Source organism: Vulpes vulpes, chromosome 11 (assembly GCF_048418805.1).
Source record: "Vulpes vulpes isolate BD-2025 chromosome 11, VulVul3, whole genome shotgun sequence".
NCBI lineage: Eukaryota > Metazoa > Chordata > Mammalia > Carnivora > Canidae > Vulpes > Vulpes vulpes.
This window is the reverse complement of record NC_132790.1, coordinates 88,160,094-88,179,243: the sequence shown is the minus strand read 5'-3', so window position 1 is coordinate 88,179,243 and position 19,150 is coordinate 88,160,094. Positions and strand designations below refer to the sequence as shown.

Genomic DNA, 19,150 nt, shown 5'->3' with positions numbered 1-19,150 from the left:
TGCATGGAGTCTGCTTCTCCCTCTGCCTGTATCTCTGCCTCTCTCTCTCTCTCTCTCTCTCTGTGTGTGTGTGTCTCTCGAATAAATAAACAAAATCTTAAAAAAAAAAAAGGCCTACTCCCATACATCAAAATTGGGGTCAGAATAATAAGACTCAAATACCTAGCATGCCATTCTGAAAGCCTGTGTCAACCCATCCTTCTGTTATTTCTCATGGTGTTTGCCCTTCTCCCCCTTCCTGTTTCTCATCTAGCCAAATGTCTGGGCAGTGCTTGCAGGACCACAGGTGCTTCAAGCTGTAGTTTCTGGAGGTTAGGATCCACCAGGAAGAGGCCAGAAGCAGAAAGGTAAGTAAGAAATATGGTTGAGAGGAAAAAAATAAGAACCTTAAAAATAGTACTTCATGTACTATAAATAAGTACTTAAAAATAGTGCTGCATAACCCTCCAGAAGATCAATTGAGATTGAAACATGAAAATGGTTGTAAGGGCATGGGAACAAATCATGCTGGGCACAGTAAAAGGGTCATAGAGGTTAAGGTGGATGAATATGGATAAGGGACCTGGAGGTAGAAGACAATACAGTTTATAATTTCAGGACTTAGAAAGGGCTAGAAACCATGTCACTGAGAGCTTCGGTGGCACATACGTGCCTGGAAGATAAGCAAAGTCAGTATCCTATTTAGATGTTTTCCTCTGGTGAGCAGCGCTTATTGGTACTTGGTGTGGTCATCCATCCTATGGGTCATCACAAAAAAAGGTGTGGTTGTGGGGGGGTGGGATGTTGCTCTGATACTTCAGGGTGGGGTTGGGCCATAACAAAATCTAAGACAATAATTTCCCAGGGGTGTGCCTGGATTGAGGGGTTGTGCAGTAGCCCTTCATGTTTCCTGGGTCTAATTTTGGCCCAGTATCTTCCACGTTTCCTTATAGAGCAGAAAGTTATACACCTATACAGTCTGCTAGGTGACTTGAGGGACCATGTGGAATGCCTAGAAAAGAACCTGGTGTCTCACTTAGGCCACTCTAATGGGGTCCCTGGCTTCAAAGGCCTTTGATTAGGTCTAGTGTAGACCAGCTGACCTATCTATCATAATCTAAAGGAGCTTGAGGCAAATACTTCTAGTTCTCTAATATCTTATCTGATCTTCTTTTCTTTCTTTCTTAAGATTTTAAAAATTTATTTGAGAGAGAGAGAGAGCAAGTAGGGGGGAGTTGCAGATGGAGAGAGAGAAGCAGGCTCACACTAAGCAGGGAGCCCAACATGGGGCTCCACCCCTATACCCCCGGATCATGACCTGAGCTGAAAGCAGACGCTTAACCAATTGAGCCACCCAGGCACCCTCTGACCTTATTTTCTAACAGAGCTCAGATTTTTCATATGGCAGCAATGTGCCCAGCTAAAAATGAAGGATGGGCATGTGACAGGTTTCTGACCAACTGGAAAGCATAAGTATGCTGGGTATTTCTGAAATTTCCTCGTACAAGTACCGGCACTTTCTCCTTGTCCCTTCCTTCTGGTCTGGAATGGAAATGGGAGGCTCTCAGTGAAGTAGCTACCTTACAGCTATGAGGATAAAAGCTACCTGCTAAGGCTGATGGTGGAGAAAGAGAAATGAATGATATTGAGGCGTATCTATACCTGCTCAGTCTTCCTCTACCTGATTAAACCACACTAGCTGGTTCTCTAGTTCATGTAGTCAAATATCATCTTTAACTGATGAAGAAGTTAATAGCAAATAGGAAGAAATCATTGTCAGGGAGAAGGCCCACCTATAGAGGAGGACAGGAGGCAGAAAACAAGGTCAATCAGAAAACAAGGTCTAAAGTCTTGACCACTGTGAAGGTCAGGAGGGAGTGTAGGCTATATGGCTCAGGCTGTGAGGAATGTTCGGGGCTGGAAACCATGTGAAATGGGGCCAGTAATGTGGTATGGGGGCCAGCTTGAAGCCTCAGAGGATTGATGCTACAACCACACCCACAAAAAACACGGTCTTATTCCCTGCACACCACATTTTTTATCATCCTTTTCACTTCTTTATAAAACTCTAGCCCTTCACATTCATGTGTGAGGCCTCTAACTCCTTAGTGGAAGCTGAGGTGATTTAAGATAGCAGGAGATATTGGGCTGTGCCTTGGTGGCTCAGTTGGTTAAGTGTCTAACCTCAGCTCAGATCATGATCACCTGAGCTGAAGTCAGACGCTTAACCAACTGAGCCACCCAGGTGCCCCAAAGTTCTTTTTATATTATTTGCTATTTCCAGTAAAAATTTTACTTATTGACTGTTACCCTTCCTCTCACCAAACCTCTCAAGATGATATTTCACAATTTTTAGTTAAAATCAGCACTTGGTGTATTGACTGGTACGGTCATATATTTTTTGTACACAGTGTTTATAACTCCTTTTTTTTAAGATTTTATTTTTATGTGATCTTTATACCCAACTTGAACGTACAACCTCAAGATTAGGAGTTGTACACTCTACTGAATGAGCCAGCCAGCTGCCCCACTTATATATCTTTCTTCTGAGTTAATAATTGTCTTAATTTTTCCTTCACATTGTTTTCTGTGTACCTATTCTAAATGTTCTTCCCAATATCTTTTATTTCTCATACACCCATTATCTTGGAAACTACTTATGTATTTTCTTTTTTTTTTTTAAGATTTTATTTATTTATTTATTTATTTATTTATTTATTTATTTATGAGAGAGCGAGTGAGAGAGCACAAGCAGTGGAAGGGGCCAAGGAAGAGAGAGAAACAGACTCCCCACTGAGCAGGAAAACTGATGTAGGGCTCGATCCCAGAACCCTGAGATCATGACCTGAGCGGGAGGCAGACACTCAACCACTGAGCCACCCAGGCACCCCTACTTAAGTATTTCCAATGCTCTATTCAGTTTTTACTGTAGTCTTCTATTTTTCTGCTTCAATTTGGACTAGTTCTGACCCTCAACCATCATCTGGGATTCCCTTTTCTCCTTTTCTGTATTGGTTCCTGATTTCTGGATTCTACATTCTTCATCTTTATGGTTTATTCTCATTTTGTTCAAGTGTGTTCTCTGGGAGCTTCCTAGGAAACAGAGGAGGCACAGAGTTTGAGTTCTTATGTGCTGAAAAGATCTTTACTTTATCCTCATACTTGGCTAGAAACTGGGAATGGATAGAGTTCTCACACAGTTGTCATGGCACACATGTCCCACAGTTTCTAGCTTCCAGTTAGAAGTCTGATGTCATTCTGATTCCCAATCTTTTGAATGGAATATACAATATTTATCTGTAAGCTGTTAGATTCCCCTCTTTGTTGTCTAGGGTCCTAAATGCCATGGTGACAGAGTTGTTATCATTCACTGTTGCTGGGCACTCAACAAAGCTCTTTCAATATGCAGATTTGTGTGTTGATTCAGGGAAAGTTCTTGATTTGTTTGGTAATTATTTGATAATGCCCTCTCTCCGCTTTTCTCTGTTCTCTCTTTCTGAACTATGAGTTAAATACTGGGGTTCACAGACTGATCCTCTCTCATGTATTCTCCCCAATTTTTCATTCTAATTTTTTAAAAGATTTATTTATTCATGAGAGACACACACAGAGAGAGACAGAAAGACAGAGAAGCAGAGACACAGGCAGAGGGAGAAGCAGGCTCCTTGCAGGGAGGCCAGTGTGGGACTCGATCCCGGATCCCAGGATCACACCCTGAGCTTAAGGCAGATGCTCAACCGCTGAGCCACTCAGATGTCCCTCATTCTAATTTTTAAAGACTTGTTTGACTCCATCTTTCATCATTTGTTTTGAAATATTTATTTTGGCTATCATTTGTATTTGCCAAGAACTTTTTCTTATTTTCTAATTATTCTTTTTTCACAGCATCCTGTTCTTGTTTTATAGATGCATTATCTTCTGTTTCACGGGGGGAAGTTGTAACTAATTTCTTTTTTTTTTTTTTAACTTTCTGTGTTGTCTATCTTCAGAGTTCCCTTTTTCTGTTTCAGGCTTGGTTTCATCTGTTGAAGACTTGCCTCAAGTGTCTGGGGATTCTCAGATTTCTGTTCACAGTGAAGCATGAGGCATCCAAAGGCTGATGGGAAGCTCCTCTGTATGAACAGGGCTTGCTTACTTGCTGGGTTTTTTTGAAGGGTGAGGGCATGGCCAGGGGTCAGCATCTGTTGTTCCTTTCTCTGGGGCTATTCAGTTTATCAAAAAACACTCTGGAGGCATGTGGGTGGTTCAGTGGGTTAAGCATCTGACGCTTGATTTTGTCTCAGGTCGTGATCTTAGGGTTTTGAGATCAAGCAAGCCCTGTGTCAGGCCCTGCACTAGGTGTGGAGCCTGCTTAAGATTCTCTCTCTCCCTTTCTCTCTGCCCCCCACCTCATGTGCATGCTCTCTGAAAGAAAAAAAGAAAGAAGAAAGAAGAAAGAAAGAAAGAAAGAAAGAAAGAAAGAAAGAAAGAAAGAAAGAAAGAAAGAAAATACCCCAGGCTTCTATACGGCCATCAGCCTCCAGAAGCAGCGTAGACAAAGGTGCCTCAGGTAATGGTAAAGGCTGAGTCCCAAGTGTTCAGTGTATACAGAATTTTCCCTAGTCCTCCTCTTTTCAGCTTCTTACTTTACCCTCATTCTCTGCCACACTGGGTGTCCTGGGTCTGCTGAAAGCTCTGTTTGATTTTTCCAGAGAAAACTCACCTATATGTGAGTTTAAATAAAAAATTTAAATAAATAAAAAAAAATTTAAATTAATTTAAATTTAAAAAAATTTAAATAAATAAAAAAATAAAAGCTTCTACATAATAAAAAAGAAGAAAGAAAGAGAAAAAGAAAGAAAGAAAGCTCACTAACTGGTCTTTTTTCTTCTGTTCCCACCTCTCCCCCAATCTGTTTTCAACAGAGAGCTGGAGTAATCCTGTTAAGATGTGGGTCAGATCAGGTCACTCTTCTCAAAATTCTCAAATGCCTTTCCATCTCAATAAAGTTAAAAATTAAAGTCTTCATAATTGCCAAGAAGGCCCCCTGCTGTCCATGCTTGCTTCTTGGAACTCTTTTGTCCTATTACTTTCCTATTCTTTCTCCCTCCACTCCTGCCATGCTGGTTTCCATTGTGGTTTTAGAACATACCAGGTAGCCTCCTGCCATAAGCCTTTGCACTTGCTGTTCTGCTTATCTGAACTGCTCTTTTCCTAGATATCTACATGGCTTGTTCTCTCACACCTTCCAGCCTTTACTCAAATGTTTCTTCTTAGAATAGCCTTCTCTGGCTATCCTAACTCAATTCCCATCCCCTGACATACATGCTTTATCTCCTTTTCTTGCTTTATTTTTCCATCAAGTATGATCCCCATCTGATATACAATGATATATTTTACTTCTCTTTATAGTTGGTTTACTGTCTGGCATTCACTAGGAAGTAAGACCCAAGAAAGCAGGGATTCACTGCTCAACTCAGACAAAGCCTGGCATTTGTGGGGTGTCCTAATCAGATGTGCAGGCCACCAATGTGGGGTGCTCCAATTGGGTGGAGGCTGGCAGCATGGGGGGGTGAAAGAATTCACTCAAGGCAGAACAAAAGAGATAAAAGGTTACTGAATACGCTACAAGGGAGTGATGGACAGGACAGCAAGGGAAAGACTGTCTGCTAGGAGGCAGTGGCGAAGGGCCACAGTTATAGGGTGAAGTGAGGAGGCAGGGAATGTATGGGATTTACCCTTTTCCGGTAATCTTAGGAACTGTGCCTGGTTGTAATTGGTCAGTTAGGGCCTATGGCTATTTCAAGGAGAGTCACTTAATGAGCCTGTTTGCATTTGGCTTGGTGGTCACTGTGGGCCCTTTTGCCTTGTTCTACAGCATTTAATAAATTTATGTTGAAATAGATAGATAAATAAGAATGGGTAAATGAAGTCTTCTGTTGTTTTAAAAATTAGTAAAAAAGCAAAAAAAATAAAATAAATAAAAAATAAAAAAAAATTAGTAAAAAAGCAACCCTATAAGATATGTTTATCCCTCTGCTTTTATTATTATTTTTTGTAACTAGTGAGGTTCCTGATGTTTCTGAGAAAGCTTTCGTTGTGTATGTTCCATCATTAAAGGTAGCTCATTAAGAATTCCTTGGTAGACATAAATGACTTTAGGCTGTTAATTTGGATTTCATGGAAGAAGTAGAATTAGGATTAGAAATTAGCTTGTTAACTTGCAAATGATAAGAACACACAAGCAATCAAAAGAAGAACATTAGTTCTATAATCAGTGATAATACTAATCACTTTTAATGTTTAAAAGATGCCATTAAAAAAAAAAAAAAGATGCCATTAAGACTAAATGGCAAGAGATTTCCCTATCGAATCCAACCAGCTAACCCTGTTTCGAGGAGTCTTTCTTGGTGTTCAAATTAACAATGAAGCGCTCCATCAGAAACATGCCATAATTATTTTGGTTTAAAATGTGGATGCATTAAAGCTACTCATGATATATACTACTATATTTGTGGGGAAAATGCTTTCTTGAACTATAAATTGTTTTTTAATGCTTTTTAAATGAGAATCTGCATTTTCAGGTGGGTATTTCATAATTATCGTCCCTGTTTATGCAAATTGAACCATTTACTAAGCAAGCACAATGTCTTGCAGCTCCAAATAAGTACTCGATGAGAATAATTTGCCATTAAATCAGCTGAGACTGTCCATCATTAGCACTCACAGTAATGATCAGAAGACTGCCTGCAGCTTTTTATAATGTCTTCCGCCACAAAGTATAGAGAGAAAGTGACCATGGTGCTAAGGGAAACCAAATGAAGTCATTAACCTGCTTTCAGCTTATTAAGCTTAAAGTTAAATTTAAATTTGTTTTAACAAAATAATTCTATTGAATTTGAACTCAACTCTGATGGACTAAGGAAGTAGATGTTCTGTTTCTCCAAAATAAAGGGATAACTCAAAACTCTTGGGATCATTTGGTTGGCTGTGAAGAAATGATGAGACAGTGGTTTTGGTTTAAAGATGGCAACATGGTAGATGGTAATATGTAATTCTGCTCTCTAAAACTGCCAGGGCTAGAAAAAAAAAGCAATCTAAAACTATGCCGTGTCTCTAAGGTCATTTTATAGAAGAAATGATAAAGACCAATGCTTGTACTACTAAATTCTCGCCATGTAACCTGCCAGATAATGCACAAGATTTCTTTCTCCCTTTTTAAACACTGAATTCGGATGTTCAAATCTGTTTACAATTTTGTCTTTAATTGAGCTTTAGTATTATTTTTTTTTATTTATTCATGAGAGACACAAAAAGAGGCAGAGACATAGGCAGAGGGAGAAGCAGGCTCTTTCTGGGGAGCCTGATGTGGGATTGGATCCCAGAACCCCGGGATCACTACCTGAGCCAAAGGCAGACACTCAACCACTGAGCCACCCGGGTACCCTTTTGGGCTTTATTTTATTTTGTTTATTTATTTTTTTAAAGATTTTATTTATTTATTCATGAAATACAGAGAGAGAGAGAGGCAGAGACACAGGTAGAGGGAGAAGCAGGCCCCATGCAGGGAGCCCGATGTGGGAATCAATCCTGGGACTCCAGGATCAAGCCCTGGGCCAAAGGCAGGGGCTAAACCGCTGAGCCACCCAGGGATCCCCTGGGCTTTATTTTAAATGCTGCTTCCTCATCTTCTGTCTGCAGTAAAATAGCTATGTTAATTCTGGTCATGCATATTAATGAAAGGAGGGGGGCAGGGTTGGCTAATGTTAAATCATAAAGGACTCCTGATGCTCTCCCAATGTCAATCACAATTTAAACAATCTTTGATGGTCCAGCAAGCATGTCAGAATCTTATAAGGGATGTCACTTCAGTTTTCCAATTGCTGTCTGGAGAAATATCTGTAGGTTAGTTTGTGGGGGAGAATAGAGAATAGGAGAGTCCCTCAGAGAATATTCCTTATAGTAACCCTCCCCTAACCAGTGTTTTCTCTTTCCACAGCTCCAGTTACCCATGGTCAGGAAGCAGATAGTCTTCCTTCTGAAGAACCAACAGAAGGTCAGTAGGAGCCTAATGCTGCTGTGACATTCCCCTCACTTCATCTCTTCACACAAGTTTTGTCATCATACATCATCACAAGAAGAGTACAGTACAGTTAGATATTTTGAGAGAGAGACCACATTCACATATTTTTAATTACAATGTATGTCATAAGTATTCTTGTTTACTATTAGTCATTATTGTTAATCTCTTACTGTGCCTATTTATAAATTAAACTCTCATAGGCATGTTTGTATAGGGAAAAAAACACAGTATATATAGGGTTTGGTCTTATCTGTAGTTTCAGGCATCCGTTGGGGGTCTTGGAACATGTTCTCCAGAGACTACTATGCTTAGGTCAAAGATGACATATGATATCATAAAAGTTCTTGAACTCTGTGCAAATCACTGGGCAAATGGACACAAGGGTATCCATGTGGCTTATGACAGTGCTCCTGGTCATCGCTTAGCTCAGGCCAGTTATTTAATGAAAGAAGTAGAGTGGGTCATGAAAAGTATAGGGGTGAGCAGATGTTGGACAAATGCAGAGGAACACAAACCACAAGCACTCTACCTGTCTTTCTGGCTCTCAGTGCTTCAAGTATGTGAGCAGCAGCCGTTTCTCCAAGGACATTGTTTCCAAGGTCAATTTCCCTTAAGTGAGCAGAGTATGTGATCAGGCTGGCCAAAGAAAATGACAAATCAAAATGGCATCGTGCCAAGCACGCTTACTCAAAGAAACTCAATCTATTTATTTTGGAGTATGATTTCTCTTTTTAGGTCTTCAACACTCTCCTCGACCGCCCTTTCAAAGATGAAGCGCTGACCCAATTTGAAACTACAGCTATCCTGAATCCAGGCTCTTCCAATCTACTTTCTTTAGTTTGGATGCCTCTCCTAAGTAAATTGGTAGGATGAAGACTTTTAGTTGCCTTAAATCTTCCATTTATTTATCTATTCAGAAGATACGGTGTGGTATTGTGCAGGGCTTCCCAGTCTTTTAGATTCTACAAACAGTAAAATGTCAAAAAGCTTTGAGAAGACTGTTTTGACAACTTTTATATGTCAAATAAATAACAGTTCTCACCTAGCAACACTTATAGTCCAACTATTTTTAGACAAAATTAGGAAAGGCATAGTGTCAAAATAAAGGATAGCTTTTAAAATTAAGTAAGCTTAGCTTTATGAAAAATGAACACTACACCTGCCTTTTTTTCTAATTTCTTTGAGGATTATTAAACATTCCTTCATGTCCTCGCACTGTCCTGCCAACTGGTCTTTGAGAATCTCTGGCATCATGAGCAGACATGATCTCTGGGTGAAAGCCTGGGCTCCTGGCCAGCTTCTACCTCCTGTCAACCGTGTAATCATGGGCAGGCCATGTGCCCTCTTGGGTCTTATCTTTCTCGTCTGTAACACTGGCCCCCAAATTGGCTCTTCTGCCTACTTCATCAGGTTGTGGTGAAAACAGAATGAAGCAGTTTCTGTGAAAGTATCTTGCAAAATGCAGTATCAGAGATGTTATTATGCTGAGTGCATGCTTACTAAATGCATATGTGTCTAACATTACAGGGATCAAAGAAATTTAACACATGGCCTCTGCTCTGAAAGAAATTATCACACAACTTTCAATAAAACAATTTTGAGTCCTTCCCATGCACTGGGGATATGAAATTTCAGTTAAGATCTGTAGTAAATACAAGGTCATTTTCCCTGTACACACTTTCTATTGATTCGGCAGCCAGAACTCAAGGGTGGGGCTCAATGGTTCTGCAAGACTCTCCCTCTCAAAGGTCTTGCTCCCAAGGAAATAGCCTATCTAATCAGGACTTGCCTGGTTTTGGCTTCCTGAACTGACTGCCTGTGTCCAATTCCGTCAGATAAGATGGGTGAAAGCAGGGATGCTTCAGGAGGGAGCAGGGATTCCAGAAGGAGAAGGGATAGTATTGAAAACAACTTCACAACTTGACAATTCTGCATCTAAGTCTGATACTCAGCCTCACATGAGCTAAGTTGTTGTTGTTGTTTTTTTAAGATTTATTTATTTGACAGAGAGAGCACACATAAACAAGGGGCGGGAGTGGCAGGCAGAGGAAGAGGGACAAGCAGGTTCCCCACTGAGCAGGGAACCTGACATGGGGCTCGATTCCAGGGCCCTGGAATCATGATCTGAGCAGTCAAAGGCAGATGTTTAACTGACTGAGCCACTCAGGCACTCCATGAGTTAAGATTTTATAAAGCATTCACTATGCATCAGATGTGATCAGGGCCATCCATGTCCTCCAAAGGTGTAAGTGGGGCTGAAATTTGCCAAGCTCTGCTTGTCAAGTTCTGGGATCTGAAGCATAGACCTAGAAAGGGTAACTCCTCTGACTCATGGGCCAGACGTAGTGCCTCTTTTAATTTATTTGCCCTTTTTCTAATTTGTATTAAGGGGCTAGTTGGAGCCCTATGCACTATATTTAACATGTTACATACATGATCTAATTTAACCCTATAACAATTTCTTGAGTTAAACACTATTATTATCCCCATTTTTACAAATGAGGAAACTGAGTTATAGAGAAGTTACTATAAAAAAATATATATAGGTTAAAAGTAAAAGGACAGAGGGATGCCTGGGTGATTCATTGGTTGAGCATCTGCCTTTGGCTCAGGGCATGATCCTGAGGTCTGGGGATCGAGTCTCATATCAGGCTCCCTGCGAGAAGCCTGCTTCTCCCTCTGCCTATGTCTCTGCCTCTCTGTCTCTCATGAATAAATAAATGAAATCTTTTTAAAAAAGGCAAAAGGACAGAAACAGATATACTATGCTAATATTAATCCAAAGGAGGCTGAAGTAGCTATATTAATACTCATCAAGGTATATTTCATAGAAGGGATTACCAGAGATAAAACTATTACTAGGGATTTTATAATGATAATAAGGGTCAATTCTTCAAGTGACTTAATCTTAAATTTTTTTTCACAACAGATTTTTAAAATATATGAAGCAAAGGGCACTGGGTGGCTCAGTTGGTTGAGCAGCCAACTCTTGATTTTGGTTCAGGTCATGATCTAGGAGTCCTGGGATTAAACTCCCACATTGGGCTCTGCACTCAGCAGGGAGTCTGTTTGAGATTCTCTCCCTCTCACTCTGCCCCTGCCCCTGCTCACATGCTCCCCTCCTCCTGCTCTCTTTCTCTCTCACTCTCTCTAAAAAATAAATAAAATAAATCTTTTTAAAAACCACATGAAGCAAAACTGATTAAATTGCAAGGAGATACAAAGTCACAATTACCCCTCTCTCAATAATTGATAGAACAAGTAAATAGAAAATTTGTAAAGATATAGAAAACCATAACAATGCTGCCAAACAACTGGACCTAACTGACATTTATTAACATTCCATCCAAAAATAGTTGAATACACATTCTTTACAAGTGCACATGGAACATTCACCAAGATAGATGATAATCTGGGCCAAAAACAAGTATCTTCTCTAATCACAGCATAATTTCATTAGAAATCAACCAGAAAAAAATATTTGAAAAATTTACAAATATGTAGAAACTAAACAGAACTCTTAAATAACCCATATGTCAAAGAAATCAAAAGGGAAATTAGAAAATAGTTTGACTTAATGACAATAAAAATATGACATATCAAAATTTGCAAGATGCAATGAAAAAATGCTTAGTGTTAATAATATAACTATTTACATTAGAAATACAGAAAGTTTAAAATAAAAAACTTAAGCTTCTATCTTAATAAAGAGAAGAGCACATTAAACTCAGGGGAAATAGAATAAAGTTAAATAATAAAAATAAGAATAAAAGTCATTGAAATTGAAAAAATTAAAATATTAGAGGAAACCAAAAGCAAGTTCTTTGAGATGATCAATAAAATTGATAAAATTCTAATCATGTTGATTGGGGAAAAAAGAGAGAAAACAAATTATCAATATTAAGCACAAGAGAGGAGACATCACTACAGATCCTCTAAATAGGAAAATGATGAGAAGGAAACATTATGAATAAATTTAAGACAATAAATTTGAAAACTTAGCCAAAATGAACCAATTGCTTAAAAGATATAAAGATATAACACCCCCCTCCCACAATAACCAGGATAGCCTTCCATCTATTAACAAAATTAAATTTGTAGTTAAAAAAATCTTCCCATAAAGAAAACTCCAAGTCCAGATGTCTTCACTGGTGAATTCTAGCAAATATTTAAAGATAAAATAATGCCCATTCTAATATAAGTTCTTTCATAAAATAGAAAAGGAGGGAACACTTCGTAACTCATTCTGTAAGGCCAAAATCACCTTGATCCCAATAACAAAGGAAAACATTACAAGAAAAGTAAGCAGCAATATCCCTGATGAACACAGATGTGAAAACTCCTAACAAAATGTTAGCAATATACTAAAAAGATAATATATCAGCAATGTACTAAATCTACCAATATACTAGGAGGGAATAAAATGACGTTTATTAATATAACTATTATAAAAACAGCAGCCGGGCAGCCCGGGTGGCTCAGCGGTTTAGTGCTGCCTTCAGCCTGGGGCCTGATCCTGGAGACCCAGGATTGAGTCCCATGTCAGGCTTCCTGCATGGAGCCTGCTTCTCCCTCTGCCTGTGTCTCTGCCTCTCTCTCTCTCTCTCTCAAAACAAAACAAAACAAAACAAAGCAAAAACAAAACAAAACAAAACAAAACAAAACAAAAAAACAGCAGCCAAGGTATCCAAGTTGGAAATTCCCAACTTTCCTAAATAAAGAAGTTTATTTAAAAAAGGATATTTTTCCTCTAAAATAAATAGCCATCAATCCAGCCCTCAAGTCTCAAATCTTAGTTCTGTTCTGTTGTCTTTCATTGCCCTAAGGTACTGTCAGTACTGATGTCTAAGATGGTATAACCTGGAGCCTTCCACTGAGCAAGCTTTCCCACAGTGCTGCAAATGCTCACTGTGGCTTAGCCCACTGGGTATGGAATTCAGGAGAGCTGGGCAAAGAGATGTCCAAGGTTGCAGCATAAATATGGCAAGGAAATATTCTGTTTTCCAGAAGCTTTTGAGAAAAGCTCTGTTTTTCTGCCTAGGTAGATTGAGACAACTTTGTAATAAAAAAATAGTATTCACTCTTGAGTAGGCTGCCTTTCTTCCTTAGGTCACATGGCTGACTTTAGGGAAGAAAAATCTGGAGCTCATAACTCCTGCCTTTCCTCAGTTGCCAACTTCATTAAATGGGGTTTCTAGTGAGGTCTTTGGAGCTCCTTTGTGGGCTCATATACAACTGCCATGCCATATATATGATTTCAGGCCTTCCCTTAAGATCACAGGTGGGTCGCTGCTTCCCTCTCAGAGCTGAAAAACCTCATTTGGCACTGTTTCAATAAAACAAATTGCAGGGACACCTGGGTAGCTCAGTGGTTGAGCGTCTGCCTTTGGCTCAGGTCGTGATCTGGGGGTCCTCGGATCGAGTCCCGCATCGGGCTCTGGGCAGAGAGACTGCTTCTCTCTCTGCCTGTGTTTCTGCCTCTCTTTCTGTGTTTCTAAATGAATAAATAAAATCTTTTTTAAAAAATAAAATAAAATAAAATGAATTGTAACTAAATCATTGCCCCTACGATTTAAACCAAGCATCTAGTTTTAGAACACGAACAAATAAAACCTCTTTTCTACTCACCACATTAAAATCTGAGTGAATTCCAACAAGCCATTTTCTCCTTCTTTTCCTTTTCCATCTATGCCATTATCTGCCAAATACAATTTCACTAACCAAGGACCAGCTTCAGTCAAATCTTTCATCTTTTTCTTGATTCCTATCAGAAAATAATATTTTATTATTTTTAGACAATAGCTCCCCCATTTGCCACCAGCTAAGTTGATCTTATTTTTTTTAAAACTGTACTTATTTGACTGGTGTGAGTAGATGCATTTTGCAGTATAATGAAGGAAATACAGACAATTTAAGAACTCCTTTAAAAAAATACTTTATTCTTTACTTTATTCTTTACCATAGCAAGCCCCAGATTGCTCTGTATGAAAGGAAATCTCACTTAAGATTTAGACTGTTACCTTTACTTTGGCTAAAGAGGAAAATCAATGTCTTTAGAAATTTCCTGGTAGAAGATAAATGAGCTGCCCACTGATCCTGGGGAAGTGATAGTCCTTATCCAGGGATTCAGCTCTTTAAAAGAACCTGCAAAGCTGTCACATTTTTTGAGCCCTGGAAGAGCAAATTTGAAGGAGAAATAACCATCTTGCCTTTGTGGACTTCCTGACTGAGGTCAGTGGTCTTGGAGTCTGATTCATCCCCATTGGTCTATTCAGCTTTCATAAAGTTCAGTGTCAGTGCTGCAGCAAGGCATACGTACACATTTAATTATACCAGTTCAAATTTAAGAGTTTGGCGAAGAAAAAGACAGGAAGAGGATGGAAAAGGAGAAATAGCCATAGACATAATGTCAGCTCATCCACTCAGTAAGTGTGAGATGAGAGATCTGAATCTGGTCTCAAAGCCAGATGGCTTCCCAGAGGCTTCCAACTATTCAAAGTTATATACAATATAACCCCCTAAACACTAGCTGACTACTTCATCTGGGGCTTAACTGACAAACAATGATCTGTTCCAAAGCTGGCCAGAAACTGCACAGGTCTTAGAAATAATATACCTATATGTTTATTGTGTAGGCAGTTTAAGGAATTATAAATAATTACTTAGCTATAAACTAATTCTGCCTAATATGCTGACTTAAGAACCTAACCAAAGGGTAGATGGGATTTTTTGTACTTGATTTCATTCAGCATTCGACAAATATTTTTGAGCTTTACTATATGCCAGGCTGGAAACCCAACAGGGAACAAAAGAAACAAAACTCCCTGCCCTTTTGAAGCTAACATGAAGTGAATGTTATCTAGTGCATAGGAAGAGCTAAGAAGAGAGAAGAGTCAATGATAACTAAGTATAAGTTTTCAAGTCATGAATGGGAAATGACTTTTTAGGGAAAGGTGAGAAATCTGGACTTTGGCCCATTCTAGTGTGCCAGTTTAAAAAAAAAAAAAGTATGCTTTTAAAAGAGATTAAAAAGACCCCGAGTAGCCAGGGGAATATTGAAAAAGAAAACCAGAGTCGGGGATATCACAATGTCAGATTTCAAGCTGTACTACAAAGCTGTGATCATCAAGACAGTGTGGTACTGGCGCAAAAACAGACACATAGATCAGTAGAACAGAATAGAGAACCCAGAAATGGACCCTCAACTCTATGGTCAACTAATATTTGACAAAGCAGAAAAGACTATCCACTGGAAAAAGGACAGTCTCTTCAATAAATGGTGCTGGGAAAATTGGACATCCACATGCAGAAGAATGAAACTAGACCACTCTCTTTCACCATACACAAAGATAAAATGGATGAAAGATCTAATTGTGAGACAAGAATCCATCAAAATCCTAGAGGAGAACACAGGCAAGATCCTTTTTGAACTTGGCCACAGCAACTTCTTGCAAGATATGTCTATGAAGGCAAGGGAAATAAAAGCAAAAAATGAACTATTGGGACTTAATCAAGATAAAAAGCTCTGCACAGCAAAAGAAACAGTCAACAAAACTCAAAGACAACCTACAGAATGCGAGAAGATATTTGCAAGTGACATATCAGATAAAGGGCTAGTATCCAAGATCTATAAAGAACTTTTAAAACTCAACAGCAAAGAAACAGACAATCCAGTCATGAAATGGGCAAAAGACATGAACAGAAATTTCTCCAAAGAAGACCTACACATGGCCAACAAGCACATGAGAAAATGCTCTACATCCCTTGCCGTCAGGGATGGCAAATCAAAACCACAACGAGATACCACCTCACACCAGTGAAAAATAACAAGACAGAAAACAACAAATTTTGGAGAGGATGTGAAGAAAGGTGAACCCTCTTGCACTGTTGGTGGGAATGTGAACTGGTGCAGCCACTCTGGAAAACTGTGTGGAGGTTCCTCAAAGAGTTAAAAATAGACCTGCCCTACGACCCAGCAATTGCACTATTGAGGATTTACCCCAAAGATACAGATGCAGTTAAATGGCAGGACACGAGCACCCCAATGTTTATAGCAGCAACGTCCACAATAGCCAAACTGTGGAAGGAGCCTCAGTGTCCACAAAAGATGAATGGATAAAGAAGATGTGGTTTATGTATACAATGAAATATTCCTCAGCCATTAGAAATGACAAATACCCACCATTTGCTTCGATGTGGATGGAACTGGAGGGTATTATGCTAAGTGAAGTAAGTCAATCGGAGAAGGACAAACATATATGGTTTCATTCATACGGGGAATATAAAAAAATAGTGAAAGGGATTATAGGGGAAAAGAGAGAAAATGAGTGGGAAATATCAGAGAGGGAGACAAAACATGAGAGACTCCTAACTCTGGGAAACAAACAAGGGGTGGTGGAAAGGGAGGTGGGCATGGGGATGGGGTGACTGGGTGATGGGCACTGAGCGGGGCACTTGACAGGATGAGCACCAGGTGTTATACTATATGTTGGCAAATCGAACTCCAATAAAAAAATATACAAAAATAAATAAATAAATAATAAATAAATAAATAAAAAGAGATTCATTGGTTTCTTTGATTACAAATCTAATCCGTTGGATTGTTGAGAGAAATAGGACTTATTTTCCTTCAAACACAGTTGGAGGGATGAAAATTAGCTCATCATTTAGTTTCATTGGGACTAAACATAACTTGCCCAAATGTATTTGTTCTTACATCCAGGACATGGGGATGATGGCAAATGACAGCTGTTATGAATAATTTGACAGTGCTAATATATTATAACAGTTTCTGGCACATTGTGGGTATTTAATAACTGCTGAACCAATGAATGAATCAATGAGTAAAAGAGTACAGAATGCAATCATATTGTGGAAACTTTTATCTTGCTGTTCATTGTTTTTCCATGTATAGTGTAGCCAATAATGCCTTGAGACCATTCATGAACATGAATAGAATATGTCTTTTCTATATATAAAATCTCTTTACAAATATAAATGCCTTTGAAAAGTTAAGTTTACTGCTCAAAATGATTCATGATGTGGATATTGATTACATGTGGCACTCGTTTCTTTTTGCCCCTTTTTTTTGCCAGAAAGCAGCAGTGATGAAACACAAGGCCAGTGGGGTGGAGGCCAAAGGCCAAATTCCTGTGCCACTGCCAAGCTTTGCAAGGAAAGAAACAGCTTTTGCCAGTCTACCCCTGCCACCCCACCAACTGAGCCAGTGCAGTGCAAATGTGTGCCATTGGAGAAGAAGAGAGCTTCTGGGTCTGTGATTGGCCTGGTACAACTTGCACACTCATGGGGAGGAACAATCCAAATCTCCCTCCCATTGGTGGTAAATAAGATCACCATGTGTGTCATCTCTGCTCATGAAAAATAACCAGTTTGGGAAGTGCAAGTCCAAACCATTCTGCAGAATTTAGTGAGTCACAGTGCCCTGTTAGATGGTAGGAAAGCTGATGCTGCTTAGTACAGGGATTTCCTCCTTTGGGCCTGCATTCAAAATTCAAACAGAACCAAATTCTTTTCTCTGAATGGAAAACAAATTCCTCAGAGTAAGGGTGAGTACATGCTCAGCCCCCGGGAATACTTGATCCACCCCAGCTGTATTCACCCCAACCTATTTTTACTTAACATTTCTTTAAAACAAAAACAAGCTGACAATGACTACTTTTTTTTTTTTTTTTAAGAGAAGGAGAGAGAGGGAGAAAGGGGAGAGACAGAGAGAATCATCTTAAGCAGGTTCCACACCCAGCATGGAGCTTGATGCTTGGCCCACTGTGGGGCTCTACCTCAGAACCCTGAGATCCAGAGCTGAGCTGAAATCGAGAGTCCAACGCTTAGCTGACTGAGCCACCCAGCTGCCCCTGACAATGACCACTTTAATTTACTCCCCTCTGTCTCAGAAAACTTAGTGGTGGCATAGCAAATTCAGTTGTGCCTGAGAGGCAGGATGGTGTAGAGAAAGAGAATCTCTGGGTATAATGCCTCTCTCTGAAAAATGCTGTGTGACTCCCCAGAAAGCCACTTAACTTCTCGGAACCCAAATTTCTTCATTGCTCTAATAGAGATCATAATACTCATTTCCTAGTTGTACTGTAAAGGTCAACTGGGAAGAGTGGTGAAATAGAGGAACTTAGTACACTTAGTAATAAATATTACTGCCTATTGTCTCAGCTTCATTTCTGGATATTTAAAGTCACTACAACACTAGAATGAGAGCCCCCTGGGGGAGAACCTCCTTGTGTTAGGGATCTCCCCTTCTGCCATTGCCTCCTAAGGATCAGATACATATTTGTGACAGCTGTACACCTCCTCTGGAAGCCACTTCACAGATCCATATGGACTCACCCAGCCTTGTGCTTCTTCCCATTTTCTCTCTGGTTGCTTGCCAAGGTCCACCAATTGTCCCTGACTTCAGAATCCTTCTTATCACCCTCCTTGAACTGGCTATCCAGACCCATAAAATTTCCCTCCAAAAAAAATCTGGACTATCTATCACTGAACTCTGTGTTCTGCCTTTTATCTTCTTTTGTCTGATCTACTGTAAGAGCCTCCAAACTGGTCTCCCATCATCCAGATGTTCCTCTTTCTAAAGCATATTCTGCAATGCTGTCAAGGTTCTTTTAAAAAATCCCATTCTCATCATGTCCCTGTCTTGCTTCAGAGGAATCATGGCTCCTGCTCTGCACGCAGGAGAAAGCCTAACTCAACAACATTCATGGCTTTGGGCTACATAGGTCCACTGGCCTTGTCAGCTATACCTCCAGTCACTCTCCCAATGACCACTCTGCAGTGAACATCAAATTCCCCATACGTACATGCATTGAACACTCTGGGCACTTTCACCCCCTGACCCTTTGCTCATGTGGTCCCCTTTGCCTAGAATGCCCTCTCTTCCCCGGTTGATGAACCTCTTCTCAGTTCTCCTAGTGAGAGCTCTATTTCCTATGTGGGCCTGCACTCAAAGGTCAAATGTAAACTTTCACGGAACCAGAAGTTCCCCTGGAGAGGCTCCTCATCTTCTCTTTCACTTTCTGGCCTCTCCTGAAACCACCAGAACAGGTGGCATCACACATTCTGTTGGACATCAGATTATTTTGC

General features: G+C 39.7%; 1 protein-coding gene across 1 annotated transcript in view; it reads right to left on the bottom strand.

Annotated features, from left to right (window-relative positions):
* Window positions 1-19,150, bottom strand: part of LOC112934981 (uncharacterized) — a 45,827-nt gene that overhangs the window by 2,980 nt on the left and 23,697 nt on the right. The window contains exons 8-9 of the mRNA XM_072727024.1: window positions 13,670-13,805; window positions 8,571-8,677 (exon numbers count right to left, since the gene is read on the bottom strand). Of these exons, the coding sequence (XP_072583125.1) occupies window positions 8,571-8,677; window positions 13,670-13,805 (243 nt within the window). The remainder of the gene's footprint in view (window positions 1-8,570; window positions 8,678-13,669; window positions 13,806-19,150) is intronic.